This window comes from Odocoileus virginianus, chromosome 3 (assembly GCF_023699985.2).
Source record: "Odocoileus virginianus isolate 20LAN1187 ecotype Illinois chromosome 3, Ovbor_1.2, whole genome shotgun sequence".
Classification (NCBI taxonomy): domain Eukaryota; kingdom Metazoa; phylum Chordata; class Mammalia; order Artiodactyla; family Cervidae; genus Odocoileus; species Odocoileus virginianus.
The window spans coordinates 14,839,617-14,853,626 of record NC_069676.1 but is presented as its reverse complement, the minus strand read 5'-3'; the positions used below and the strand labels follow the sequence as shown (position 1 = coordinate 14,853,626).

Here is a 14,010-nt window from a genome sequence, read left to right as displayed (position 1 = left end):
TATATATAAAATAAATAAGCTACAAGGACATATTGTACAACACAGGGAACACAGTAAATATTTTATGATAACAACAAATGGAATACTACCTTTATAAATTGTTGTGCACTATACTGTGATTCATATAATATTGAAACGTATAGTATTATACATCAACTATACCTTAAAAAATAAATAAAATACAATATACATTGTACAAGAAGAAAAAGAAAGTATTATTTATAGAAAAAAAGCCAAAAAAAGTTTTTTGGTGTTTTCCCCCCCCAACCCCCAACTGTGGGCTTAATAGCAGATTGGAAATGGTAGAAAAGACAGCTAACTAATTTGGAGACAGATAATAGCAAATACTGAACAGAAGAAGAGAGAAGAAAAAACTAAAGATTGAATAAAAATGTGTATCTAGAAACAGACATCGCTGGCTGCACAATATTGTGAATGTACTTAATGCTACCTAGTCGTGCAATTAAAAATGGTTAAAATGGTAAAATGTTTAGCTTGCATGTATTTTACCACAATTTAAAAAAATATACAGAGTCTCAGTGACCTTGGGAGAACATCAAAAGATCCAACACAAGTGCAGTTGGAGTCCTCTAAAGGATATAGTCCACACTCCGGACAGATATTCTATCAGGAAGGTGGGGGACGGGGGAAGCTGGTCCACTTATTTTGTGAGTCACTGATTTTTATAAGAAGTGTATTTCAAGGTGACTTACATTTTTTTTTTTAAATTGCACAATACACCTAACATAAAATGTGCCATCCTAAATGCAGTTACCGTTCTCCTGTCACAGATGAACTGATTTATCTACCTAGGGCCACATAGCTGGTAACTGACCAGGCTGCATGTGAGCTCAGCTCCGTACCACCCGGTGTTCTAGATGGACATAGGTTCACAGAACCTCAGCCTCTGCATTCTTGGCAAACAGGACCTGCTGCCCTTATGCCTACGCTTCACCCCATGTACTCCGGGCTTTGCCTGGGTCATCAGTGACTACCCCCTGGCCCACGCCATCCCCAGCAGTCAGTTTTCTTTCTGTAGATTCCTGACCTCCTAGTGGTGTGTGTTCTTGTTGTTCAGTTGTTAAGTCATGTCCGGCCCTCTGAGACCCCATGGACTGCAGCACGCCAGGCTTCTCTGTCCTCCACTATCTCCTGGAGTTTGCTCAAATTCATGTCCATTGAGCCAGTGATGCTGTCTAACCATCTCATCCTCTGTCGTCCTTTTCTCCTGCTGCCCTCAATTTTTCCCAGCATCAGGGTCTTTTCCAATGAGTTGGCTCTTTGCATGAGGTGGCCAAAGTATTGGAGCTTCAGCTTCAGTCCTTACAGTGAATACTCTGGACTGATTTCCTTTAGGATTAACTGGTTTGATCTCCTTGCTGTTCAAGAGACTCTCAAGAGTCTTCTCCAGCACCACAATTTGAAAGCATCAATTCTTCCTAGTGGTCTATCTGCCCCCTTTGTCTTTCTCTGCTTCCAAGAACCATGGCATCCTGGCTAATCTAATCCAAGCTGTTTTCTTCTCCTTTGACCCTAAATAAGGCCAGGCCTGAACCCTCTCACACCAGCTTTTCTCCCTGGGAAATCTCACCGCCACTATCTGTGAGCCTGTGCTTTGATTTTCCAGATTCCTGCAGTTTCCAGGTTTCTCTCCCAATGCCAAAATGGTTAACCCAACAGTGCCTGGCTATGCCTTGCCCAGATATATTTCACTTAAGTCACCCTGCACCGCAAGTGTGCTTCTTGGCCAACATCCCACCATGTACCCAGTCTTTGGGGACAAGAATCTGAGAGTCATCTCAGACCCTTCCTCATCACCCCCGCCCCCCGCCCCCCCAGACACTAAGCTACTCTCCAGGTCCTGCAATTGCATCTGTCTCTCCTGTAACAATCAAGTGAGGTCCTTCTCTGCTCAATCCCCACTACCGAGGCTCCATCTCTGATTTCAATTCTCGTGGTTACCTCCACCTTGATCTCTCTGCCTCTGGTATTGCTTTTTTTTTTTTTCCATTTATTTTTATTAGTTGGAGGCTAATTACTTTACAACATTGCAGTGGTTTTTGTCATACATTGAAATGAATTAGCCATGGATTTACATGTATTCCCCATCCCGATCCCCCCTCCCACCTCCCTCTCCACCCGATCCCTCTGGGTCTTCCCAGTGCACCAGGCCCGAGCACTTGTCTCACGCACCCAACCTGGGCTGGTGATCTATTTCACCCTAGATAATATGCATGTTTCGATGCTGTTCTCTTGAAACATCCCACCCTCGCCTTCTCCCAGAGTCCACAAGTCTGTTCTATACATCTGAGTCTCTTTTTTCTGTTTTGCATATAGGGTTATCGTTACCATCTTTCTAAATTCCATATATATGTGTTAGTATACTGTAATGGTCTTTATCTTTCTGGCTTACTTCGCTCTGTATAATGGGCTCCAGTTTCATCCATCTCATTAGAACTGATTCAAATGATTATTTTTAATGGCTGTGTGATATTCCATGGTGTATATGTACCACAGCTTCCTCATCCATTCGTCTGCTGATGGGCATCTAGGTTGCTTCCATGTCCTGGCTATTATAAACAGTGCTGCGATGAACATTGGGGTGCACGTGTCTCTTTCAGATCTGGTTTCCTCGGTGTGTATGCCCAGAAGTGGGATTGCTGGGTCATATGGCAGTTCTATTTCCAGCTTTTTAAGAAATCTCCACACTGTTTTCCATAGTGGCTGTACTAATTTGCATTCCCACCAACAGTGTAAGAGGGTTCCCTTTTCTCCACACCCTCTCCAGCATTTATTGCTTGTAGACTTTTGGATAGCAGCCATCCTGACTGGCGTGTAATGGTACCTCATTGTGGTTTTGATTTGCATTTCTCTGATAATGAGTGATGTTGAGCATCTTTTCATGTGTTTTTGTGCCATCTGTATGTCTTCCTTGGAGAAATGTCTGTTTAATTCTTTGGCCCATTTTTTGATTGGGTCATTTATTTTTCTGGAGTTGAGCTGGAGGAGTTGCTTGTATATTTTTGAGATTAATCCTTTGTCTGTCTCTTCGTTTGCTATTATTTTCTCCCAATCTGAAGGCTGTCTTTTCACCTTGCTTATAGTTTCCTTTGTTGTGCAAAAGCTTTTAAGTTTCATTAGGTCCCATTTGTTTATTTTTGCTTTTGTTTCTAAAATTCTGGGATGTGGGTCATAGAGGATCCTGCTGTGATTTATGTCGGAGAGTGTTTTGCCTATGTTCTCCTCTAGGAGTTTTATAGTTTCTGGTCTTACATTTAGATCTTTAATCCATTTTGAGTTTATTTTTGTGTATGGTGTTAGAAAGTGTTCTAGTTTCATTCTTTTACAGGTGGTTGACCAGTTTTCCCAGCACCACTTGTTAAAGAGGTTGTCTTTTTTCCATTGTATATCCTTGCCTCCTTTCTCTAAGATAAGGTGACCATAGGTTCGTGGATTTATCTCTGGGCTTTCTATTCTGTTCCATTGATCTATATTTCTGTCTTTGTGCCAATACCATACTGTCTTGATGACTGTGGCTTTGTAGTATAGTCTGAAGTCAGGCAGGTTGATTCCTCCAGTTCCATTCTTCTTTCTCAAGGTTACTTTGGCTATTCGAGGTTTTTTGTATTTCCATACAAATTGTGAAATTATTTGTTCTAGTTCTGTGAAAAATACTGTTGGTAGTTTGATAGGGATTGCATTGAATCTATAGATTGCTTTGGGTAGTATAGCCATTTTGACAATATTGATTCTGCCAATCCATGAACACGGTATATTTCTCCATCTGTTTGTGTCCTGTTTGATTTCTTTCATCAGTGTTTTATAGTTTTCTATGTATAGGTCTTTTGTTTCTTTAGGTAGATATACTCCTAAGTATTTTATTCTTTTTGTTGCAATGGTGAATGGTATCATTTCCTTAATTTCTCTTTCTGTTTTCTCATTCTTAGTGTATAGGAATGCAAGAGATTTCTGTGTGTTAATTTTATATCCTGCAACTTTACTGTATTCGTTGATTAGGTCTAGTAATTTTCTGGTAGAGTCTTTAGGGTTTTCTATGTAGAGGATCATGTCATCTGCAAACAGAGAGAGTTTCTCTTCTTCTTTTCCTATCTGGATTCCTTTTACTTCTTTTTCTGCCCTGATTGCTGTGGCCAACACTTCCAAAACTATGTTGAATAGTAGTGGTGAGAGTGGGCACCCTTGTCTTGTTCCTGATTTCAGGGGAAATGCTTTCAATTTTTCACCATTGAGGGTGATGCTTGCTGTGGGTTTGTCATATATAGCTTTTATTATGTTGAGGTATGTTCCTTCTATTCCTGCTTTCTGGAGAGTTTTAATCATAAATGGATGTTGAATTTTGTCAAAGGCTTTTTCTGCATCTATTGAGATAATCATATGGTTTTTATCTTTCAATTTGTTAATGTGGTGTATTACATTGATTGATTTGTGGATATTAAAGAATCCTTGCATTCTTGGGATAAAGCCCACTTGGTCATGGTGTATGATTTTTTTAATATGTTGTTGGATTCTGTTTGCTAGAATTTTGTTAAGGATTTTTGCATCTATGTTCATCAGTGATATTGGCCTGTAGTTTTCTTTTTTTGTGGCATCTTTATCTGGTTTTGGAATTAGGGTGATGTGGCCTCATGGAATGAGTTTGGAAGTTTACCTTCTTCTGCAATTTTCTGGAAGAGTTTGAGTAAGATAGGTGTTAGCTCTTCTCTAAATTTTTGGTAGAATTCAGCTGTGAAGCCATCTGGTCCTGGGCTTTTTGGTATTGCTTTTTTAAAATGTTATCAATATTTATTTTTATTTATTTATTTGGTTGCACCAGGTCTCAGTTGCCACATGAGGGATCCAGTTCCCTGACCAGGGATCGAACCCTGATCCCCCTTCATTGGGAGCTCAGAATCGTAGTCACTGGACCACCAGGAAGTCCCCTGCCCCAGGCTGCCTCCCCCATCCATGTTTCCCTCCCTGAAAGAGAAAAGCCAGCACTGGAGAGGGTGTGGAGAAAATGGAACCCTTGTACACTGTTGGTAGGGATGTAAATTGGTGCGGCCACTATGGAGAACAGTATGGAGGTTCCTTAGAAAATGTAAAATAGAGCTACCATATGACCCAGCAATCCCACTCCTGGGCATGTGCTCAGAAAATATGAAAACTTTAATTTGAAAAGATACACACACCTCAGTGTTCACAGCAGCACCATTTGCAAACAAGACATGGAAGCAACCTAAAAGTTCATCAGTACAGGAATGGATAAAGATGTAGTGGAACATATCAACAATGGACTATTACTCAGCCATAAAGAGAATGAAATAATGCCATTTGCAGTCCCATGGAGGGACCTTAGATATCATACTAAATTAAGTCAGTCAAAGACAAATACCATACATCACTTACATGTGGACTTTAAAACAAGTATACAAATGAACTTATTCACAAAACAGAAACAGACTCCCAGACATAGAAAACAAATTTACAGTTCCCAAAGGGAAAAAGGGTGAGGGGATGAATCGATGAAGAGTTTGAGATTAGCAGATTCAAACTACTACATACAGATAAACAACAAGGACCTACTGTATAGCACAGGGAACTGTATTCAATATCACGTAATAAATTATAATGGGAAAGGAAAACAGAGAGCCAGTGTCAGCATCATAAACAGACAGTGGAAATAAAACAAACAATGTAAGCAGGATGACATTTGGTCCTGGCAGGTACTGAACTCTAGGGAGCCTGCCAGCCCAGGTCTGAGCCCTCCTGGTTTAAGCATTCAAGAGGAAGTTGGCAAGTGTTGTCACCTGGGCCTTAAAGACACAGCAGCAGCAACAGGAGCCTTGGGCCTCGACGTCCCCAGAAGGGGGGGTGATTCTCCTCTGACTAGTCCTGGCACACATGGGCTGTCCTTGGGACCTCAGGTGACCTGCATCAGGCGGAGCGCCCCAGAGATTAAAAAATTACAGAAATTAGATGGTACATGGGCTTCCCTGGTAGTTCGGTAGTTCAGACAGTGAAGAAATCCACCGGCAATGCGGGAGACCCACGTTCAATCCCTGGGTTGGGAAGATTCCCTGGAGAAGGAAATGGCCACCCACTACAGTATTCTGGTCTGGGGAATCCCAAGGACAGAGGACCCTGGCAGTGTATTTAAATTGAACCCTTCTCAATTAGTAGATGTTGTTTCTAAAGTATTCAACAACAGGGAACAGAAGCAAGAAGTGAAACGGAAGGCTGCTTTTCTGGTAACAGCATTAAAGCGAGTAACCTAAAGGAGGGCTTCCCGGGTAGCTCCATGGTAAAGAATCCACCTGCCAATGCAGGCAACCCAGGTTTGATCCCTGGGTCAGGAAGATCCCCTGCAGGAGGAGATGGATACCCACCCCAGTATTCTTGCCTGGAGAATCCCATGGACAGAGGAGCCTGGAGGGCCACAGTCCACAGAGTCACAGAGACTTGGACACCCCTGAGCACGCATGCATGAACACAGGCCTGCAGACCTGTCAGGGTCCCAGGGGAACCAAGGGTTGAGACAGAGGCAAACTGTGAGTGCAGTGAGAAAAACCAGCCTGGGCAGATCCACTCTTGCCAGGTGGCCCCAGGCTAGCAGTGCCTTCACTGATGCAGTCATCACCCCACTGCCTACCTATCCGCCCACCCAGGTAAGGGCGGGGAGCCAAGCAGGGCTTGTGTGAGAAGACTCACCCTCTGGATGGGTGGAGGTTCCAAAGCCAAGGGAAGGGTTCCCAGAGGAAGTCTGTGTGTGGGCCCTTTAAGACCCAGGGGTGTTTCTGTAACAAGAGTACTTCCTCTTCCCCACCCACCCCACAGCAGTCCCAAAGAGCCTCACTCTACAAGCCCTCCCCCACCCTGGAGACTGGGGCTGCTGGGGGTGGGAGGCCAACCTTCCCTTCCTGCCGGGGTTGATCACCAAGGCCTATATGATCTGGCTCTGCCCTGGCCCCGTCTACCCTGCCGACCCCCTGCAGCCATGAGACTCCATGGTTCTCAGCCTGGAGTCCATGGCCACGATTCCTGAGGTCTGCTCAAATCTCAGAAACATGTCTGTAATGCAGTGCGTGTGTGCTTAGTCGCTCGATCGTATCTGACTCTTTGCGACCCTATGGACTGTAGACCACCAGGCTCCTCTGTCCATGGGATTCTCCAGGCAAGAATACTGGAGTGGGTTGCCATGCCCTCCTAAAGAGTTCACCTGCCAATGCAGGAGACACGGGTTCGATCCCTGGTCCAGGAAGATCCCACATGCTGCGGAACAATTAGGCCCGTGCTCCACAACCACAGAGCCGGTGCTCTAGAGCCCCCGAGTCACAACTACTGAAGCCCCAGGGACCGTGAGCCCACGTTCCCCATCAAGAGAAGCCACCTCAATAAGAAGGCTGTGCACGGCAAGAAGAGTAGTCTCCGCTTGCTGCAGCTAGAGAAAAGCCTGTGTAGCAATGAAGCCTCAGCACAGCCAGAAATAAATAAAATGATAACAACAACAAAGGACTGCCCTGAATGAAAGCTGTGGCTGCAAATGTCATGTGAATCTGGTTGTGTAGAAAAGGTAACAGTTTCAACATTCAGAGTCACTACTTTGCCAGTGAGAACTACATCAGAGGAAGCAGGTACCTGAGGACAGCCTGCTACCTCCTTCAAGAATAGCCTTAAAATCTATAGTCCAGGGACTTCCCTGATAGTCCAGTGGTTAAGAACTTTGCCTTCCAATGCAGGGGTTGTGGGTTTCACCGTGGGTCAGGAAGCTAAGATCCCACCTGCCTCACCTCAAGGCCAAAAAAACCCCAAAATATAAAACAGGAACAAGATTGTAATAAATTCAATAAAGATTTTTAAAATGGTCCACCTCAAAATAAAATAAAACTCTAAAGATAACATACTGATCACATACATCCTAAAGGGTCATGGCATTTGTCCTGAAAAATGGGTTATGAAAATAATTTTTATCCTAAAATGAAAGATTCAAAACCTACAAAGAGGGGGGGAAGATTATATATATATATATATATATATATACACACACACACACACACATATTACCTTTAAGAGAGACTTGGGCTACCAGAAATAAAGTAGCCCCCCTCCCCTCATTCTTCACACATTTCTGAAAAATTCTAGGAATACACAGGAAAGTCCTAAGTGTCTCGCTCCAGGGTCTAATTTGCCCCCAACTCCTTCCCCTCTCTGGTCAGGCTCCCAGGAAGCTGTGGCTGGCGTCCAGTGCCCAGTGTTTCTGTCATCTCCATTTTGCAGCTGGGGAAACCGATGCACAGGGGAGGGGATGGGTAGGAAGTGGAGAGTTCGGATTCATTGAACTCTAAGCCTGTCTTCAGGGACTTCCCTGGTGGGCCAGTGGTTAAAAATTTGCCTTGCAATGCAACAGCAGATCTGTCCAGGCTGGCTTTTTTTCTCCAAAGCTCACGGTCTGCCTCTGTCTCAACCCTTGGCTCCTCTGGGACCCTGACAGGTCTGCAGACCTGTGAGCATGCATGCATGCTCAGTCGTGTCCAACTCTTTGTGACCTCAGGGTTCAATCCTTGGTCAGGGAACTAAGGGCCCACTTGCAGAGGGCAACTAAGTCCATGCACCACAACGGCCGAGTCTCTGAAACTGGAGGGGTTTGGTGCACACCCAGCTGAATGGCGAAGGTGGGAAGGGTCAACAGGCACAGCTGCCCAGGTCCTTGTTCACAGGGGGTATGGGGCGGGACGCCAAATCCTTTCTCCTACTCCTGGAAAGGGAGTGACTGTGGGCTGCTGGAGGGGCCATTCTCAAAGTCTACCTGCTTGGGTTTTTGCTGCTCGTCCTCAAGGCTCAGCAGGCCCCTGCCTGCCATCTCCTGTCACCTCCCGGTGAACATGCTGCCCCAACACCCAGTTCTGGGCTCTGTGTCCTCCTCCTCTTCCTCCCTGGCCCCCTTCTCAGCCTCCATTAGCACCCTCCCCCTTGTTCCTTCTTTCCACTCCCTCCAGCCCTTCCAGGAAGCCTCCCAAGTCAGCAGAGCCCCCAGCAAGTGCAGAAGGAGGGGGGAGAAGCTTTGTTGTTCAGTCGCTCAGTTGTATCCGACTCTGCAACCCCATGGACTGCAGCACGACAGGCTTCCCTGTGCCTCACTATCTCCCGAGTTTGTTCAAACTCATGTCCATCGAGTCGGTGATGCCATCCAACCATCTCATCCTCTGTCGCCCCCTTCTCCTCTTGCCTTCAATCTTTCCCAGCATCAGCTTTGCCCACCAGGAAAGGGCTGGCCCTCTCTTCCTTCTGCCTGCCAGCCTCCTCTGCTTTTGGGGCACATTGTCCACTCCACAAAGGGAACAACACACCAAAGCAAACTGCATAGCAGTGGGGCCCAGTAACCTCACTCCCCCTTGAGCAGGGACCCACCCAGGGTCTGCAACTGTTGGGTTGAGGGGCCCTAAGGACCCTCAGTCTTTTCATCTGACACTCTCCCCCCGGCTCATGCTGCTCCAGCCACATGGGCCTCTTTGCTAAACTTCTTAACATGCAGGGCTGGGTCCTGCCTCAGGATCTTTGCACATGCTGGACCCTCTGCCCAAAATGCCCTTCCTCCAGATGTTCACCTGGCTGGCTCCTTCTCATCCTTCAGGTTTCTCTTGCCCCCTTCCCAGAACATCAGCTCCACCAATGAGGTGATGGTGGTGGGGGGTGGCAAAGAAGCTTCATTTTGTTCACTGTTAGTCCCCACTGCCTCCCAGCACGCATACTTCATCAGCACGTACTGAATGAATCAATGACAGATGGGGCGGGTGGGAACTGGGGACCAGCGCAAGGTAGAAGGGGATCCCCAAGGGCTGGCTGGCAGGGGCTTGACCCCCTCCCCAGACATACTCATGGCCCTGAAACCATATGATTTGGGAAGCCTAGGAGGATGTGGGGAGAGGGGTGAGCTCCTGCTGTTTCAGGGTGGAGACCTGGTGTGACAGAATCATGTCAACAAAGGTGTGCGTGCATGTTATGTTGCTTCAGTCGCATCCAACTCTTTCAACACTATGGGCCGTAGCCTGCCAGGCTCCTCTGTCCATGGGGATTCCCCAAGCAAGAATACTGGAGTGGGTTGCCATTCCCTTCTCTAGGGGATCTTCCCGACCCAGGGATCAAACCCTCACCTCCTGTGTCTCCTGCTTTGCAGGCGGATTCTTTACCACTGAGCCACTGAGGAAGCCCAACTTCAAGTCTATCCAGGATCTACTCACTTCTCACTCATCCACACCTCCACCTGGTCCAGCCTCATCATGGTCTGGACTAGTGCAGTCTCTCTCATGCTGATTTCCTGGCTCCTTGCCCCCAGCTTCTCCCATTTACCCAAGGTGACTCCCCTCCACATCTCTGTTCACTGGTCTCTCTGCCCGTGAACTCTATCCTTTTAATTAAAAAATGTTATTTATTTACTTATTTTTGGTTGCGCTGGGTCTCTGGTGCTGTGCACAGGCTTTCTCCAGTTGTGGCGCATGGCGTTCTCATTGCAGCGGCTCCTCTTGCTGCGGACTTTGTGGCACGCAGGCTTCAGCAGTCACAGCTCTAGAGTACGGGCTCCATTGTGTGGGTACATGGGGCTGATTGCCCCACAACGCATGGACTCCTCCCAGAACAGACATCGAGCCCACATCCCCCGAATTGGCAGGCAGACTTTTAAAGACTGACCTCCAAAGAAGTCCTGCCCATGAACTCTTAATAATCTTCAGCAACCAGGCCAGTGGTCACCTCCAACAAGAAGCCTGACTCCTGACCCCTCTGGAGGCTGAGTCAGGTCACTTCTCTGGGCTCCTCCCTCCTCCTCCCCCCTACCCCTCCAGGCATCCACTCTGCTTTACCAGGTCGTTGTTATTACGAGACAGGCATTGCGCTCACCCCTGAGGTGATGACTGCTATTATTCCCAATTTTACAGGTGAAGAAATTGAACCAGAGGTGAAGTCACTAGCCTGAGAACACTGCATTCAAACTGGCAGGATGAGCTCAGAGGCAGCTTCCAGCAGCCAGAGAGGGGACAGCCTGCAGTGCCCAGATAAGAGAGGCGCGTGCCCCCCAGTGCCTGTCTTCCTGTGGGCATCCCAGGGGTGGTGGGAGGACTGGCCCGCTCCCCACAGCCAACTACAATCATGACGGCAGTTCCTGTGCCCAGCGAGCACTTTGTGCTGGGCGCTGGGCCAACCAAACACTTTACATGCCTGACTCACTTGATCTGCCGACGCCTGTGGGTTCTGGAGGTGGATGCACTTATGAGTTCTTCCCATTTCTCAGAGCAAGAAATGGAGGCTCACCGGGCCCTGAACTCCCACCAGAGCTGCAGCCCCTTCCCCTCACCCGAGGCATAAGGCTGCCCTTGGGATTGGCCAAACCCCTTTTTATTTCCTAGCTGAGGCAGGCTTTGATTGGAACATCATCCCCAGATACAGGTACTATGGACCCAATTTATAGATGGGCAAACTGAAGCCTAGAAAACTTTCTCTAGGGACCCAAGACCAGTGCAATGACCAAGGCTCCCTCCCAGCTGGAAATAGGTGAGCGGGGAGGCCAGGCAAGGAAGGTTCCAACTGCCTCCTCCCTGCAGCCTGGCTGGGGCCTCAGGGACCCAGGTATGCTGAGTGAGCTTCCGGGAACTCCCATCACCGCCAAGTTTATTCATAGCAGCTGCTCCCGGAAGGGGCTTCCCATGTGGCTCAGTGGTAAAGAATCTACCTGCCAATGCAGGACAATCCCTGGGTCGGGAAGATTCCATGGAGAAGAGAATGGCAACCCACTCCAGTATTCTTGCCTCGAAAATTCCATGAACAGAGGAGCCTGGCAAGCCATGGTCTGTGGGGTGGCAGAGTCAGACACAACTGAGCACGCACACACACAGGCTCCTGGAAAGGGGCTGAGTTGAGGCTGGGGACTCTGGGGGCTTCAAAGACACCTCTGCAATCCAGAATTTCTATTTCAAGTGGCCCCATACAACAGATCCAGGCTGCCCCCTTGCACTCAGTCACCTTGGACCTGGCCTGGGTTCCCAGCGGTGTCTTCAGGACGTCCCCCCTCAAGTGGCATCTCGGGTTTTGCAAATCAGTCTGAGTCACAACAGCCTCACACCCCCTGACCTGTTTCTCTCTCGGTTTCCCCATCCTTCCACACTCTCAGCTGCCCACACCAGAAATCTCTTCCATGCACCTGTCTTCCCGCCCCACTTCTGAGCAGGCAGGGAATGCAGGCGAAGTCCCTCTGCCAAAGAAGAACCCCAAACCGCCCACTTTCCATCGCCCCCTTCCTGTCGGTCCAAACCCACAGTCTCCTCCTCCCATCTCTTTTTGGGGAGCAGAGTAGCTGCTGGATCTTTGTAAGACACAGCTGGACCCGGTCACTCATTTTGTCCTAAGCCTCCGTGGTCCCCACAGACCTGAGAACGGAATCCACACACTGCTCGTTATCTTCTTGGCCCGAGGCCAAGGTCTTCGCACCTCAGATACCCGGCTCACCGAACTTGAGCCACGCTCGCCTCTTTTCCGCTCTGCAGACACGACAGTTTGGGCCCTGACTCATAATCTTTTGCTGTTTTCTGGGCCTAAAAACCCCTCGCTGGCTGATTCTCTCAGGCCTGGCTGACACCTTTTCCGAGAATTCCTCCGTGACCCTAGCCCATCTCCCAGAGGTGTGGTCTTCTGCGCACTGTGCATGGGCTGACATGATCCGTGTCTGTTTACGCGGGTCCTAGCAGTCTACGCGGCCGGGTTGCGGGCTCTGAGGTTAGGGCCCCGGCTGCATCCCCAGCAGGTACAGATTCTCTGGTGACCGACCGACAGACCCCCGCATCGCGCTCCTCGCGTTCACACATTCTGGACTCCCCACGACCACCCCCCGCCCCCGCCCCCGTCGTGTTAGGCTCGTCCCCACTCTCGCCCACCCGTTACGCAGCCGCCGCGTCCTCCTGCGCTCGCTGCGCCCCGGCCCTCGGGGGAGCGGGACTCTCTCAGGGAGGCGGCCGGGGCCTGGGACCAAACGGGAAGCCCCGGGAGACCGTCCCGGGCGAGGATGGGGGACAGCGGCTGTGTCTGAGGACCGCCGCGGACGCCATGGCCGTGGAGGCGGGGCTGGAGCTCGCTGCTAGGGTGGCGTTCCCGGTCGCGTTCGGATGGCTGGGGTCTCACTTACCTGGGGGGCGCAGGCGGCCGGGAGCACCAGGGGCCGGCGGTGGGGTGGGTGGCTGACAGCTCGCCTGCCGCAGATGCGGAGGAGGAGACGCGCGCAGTCGGCACCGGGCACCGGGACTCTGCTTCAGGCACCGCCTCTGCGGGGGGCCGGGAAGCAGGCTTTGGGGGCAGCGTGGGCCGGGATCGGGGGGCGGGGCCTGGAGGGCGGGGCCGGCCCGAGGCCTTCAAGGCTCGGGGTCCTAGCGGCGCTCGGGCCCCTCTTGCTACAAGGCCGCTTCCTAGACCCCCGCCCCGCATAAGGGACCCCGCCTCCGACCCCGCCCCGCGCCACGGGGCCCCGCCTCCAGTCCCGCCCCGCCCCGCCCCGCGGCGCTGTTTAGCCTGAACCCCGCCACAGGTTTCCTCGCTCTGCGGCAGCTCTTTCCTTTGAACCTACCTCCATCTGCTGCGCGCTCAGTCCGGCCCGCATTTCTCTTCCGTTCTCTGTAAGTCCTCTCCAGCGCCCTCACGGGTCCTCTTTGCTGGCCTGGCTGTATCTGCCGACACACCACGCGTGCCTGGACCCGCCTGCGTGCACCGCTGGGTGTTGTGCAGAAGGCCCCCGACTCACCACCTCAGGCCTCGGAGGCCACCGCAGTGCCCCCAAGGTCTGGTGACCTGTCCCAGCTCTCAGGCCGAGCTGGTCCAGTTTTTGGTTCATGGGACCAACTGCGGAGTTGGGAAGCCAAGGAACCCCCCTGCGGGCTGGGAGGCGTATAGGGCAGGTGGGCGAGTCTGTGGTCCAGTGGGGTGCAGAGATAAGTGGCAGAGCTGGGAAGATAAAGGCAGGGAGGGAGAACGGTGTTG

At 49.8% G+C, this 14,010-nt stretch overlaps 1 protein-coding gene across 1 annotated transcript in view; it reads right to left on the bottom strand.

The window, feature by feature from the left end:
• Nucleotides 1–13,476, bottom strand: part of CERS4 (ceramide synthase 4) — a 36,941-nt gene extending 23,465 nt beyond the window's left edge. Inside the window, 1 exon segment of the mRNA XM_070464805.1 lies at nucleotides 13,166–13,476. Within this exon segment, the coding sequence (XP_070320906.1) occupies nucleotides 13,166–13,461 (296 nt within the window). The 5' untranslated portion in view covers nucleotides 13,462–13,476.
• Between the last annotated feature and the right edge of the window lie 534 nt (nucleotides 13,477–14,010).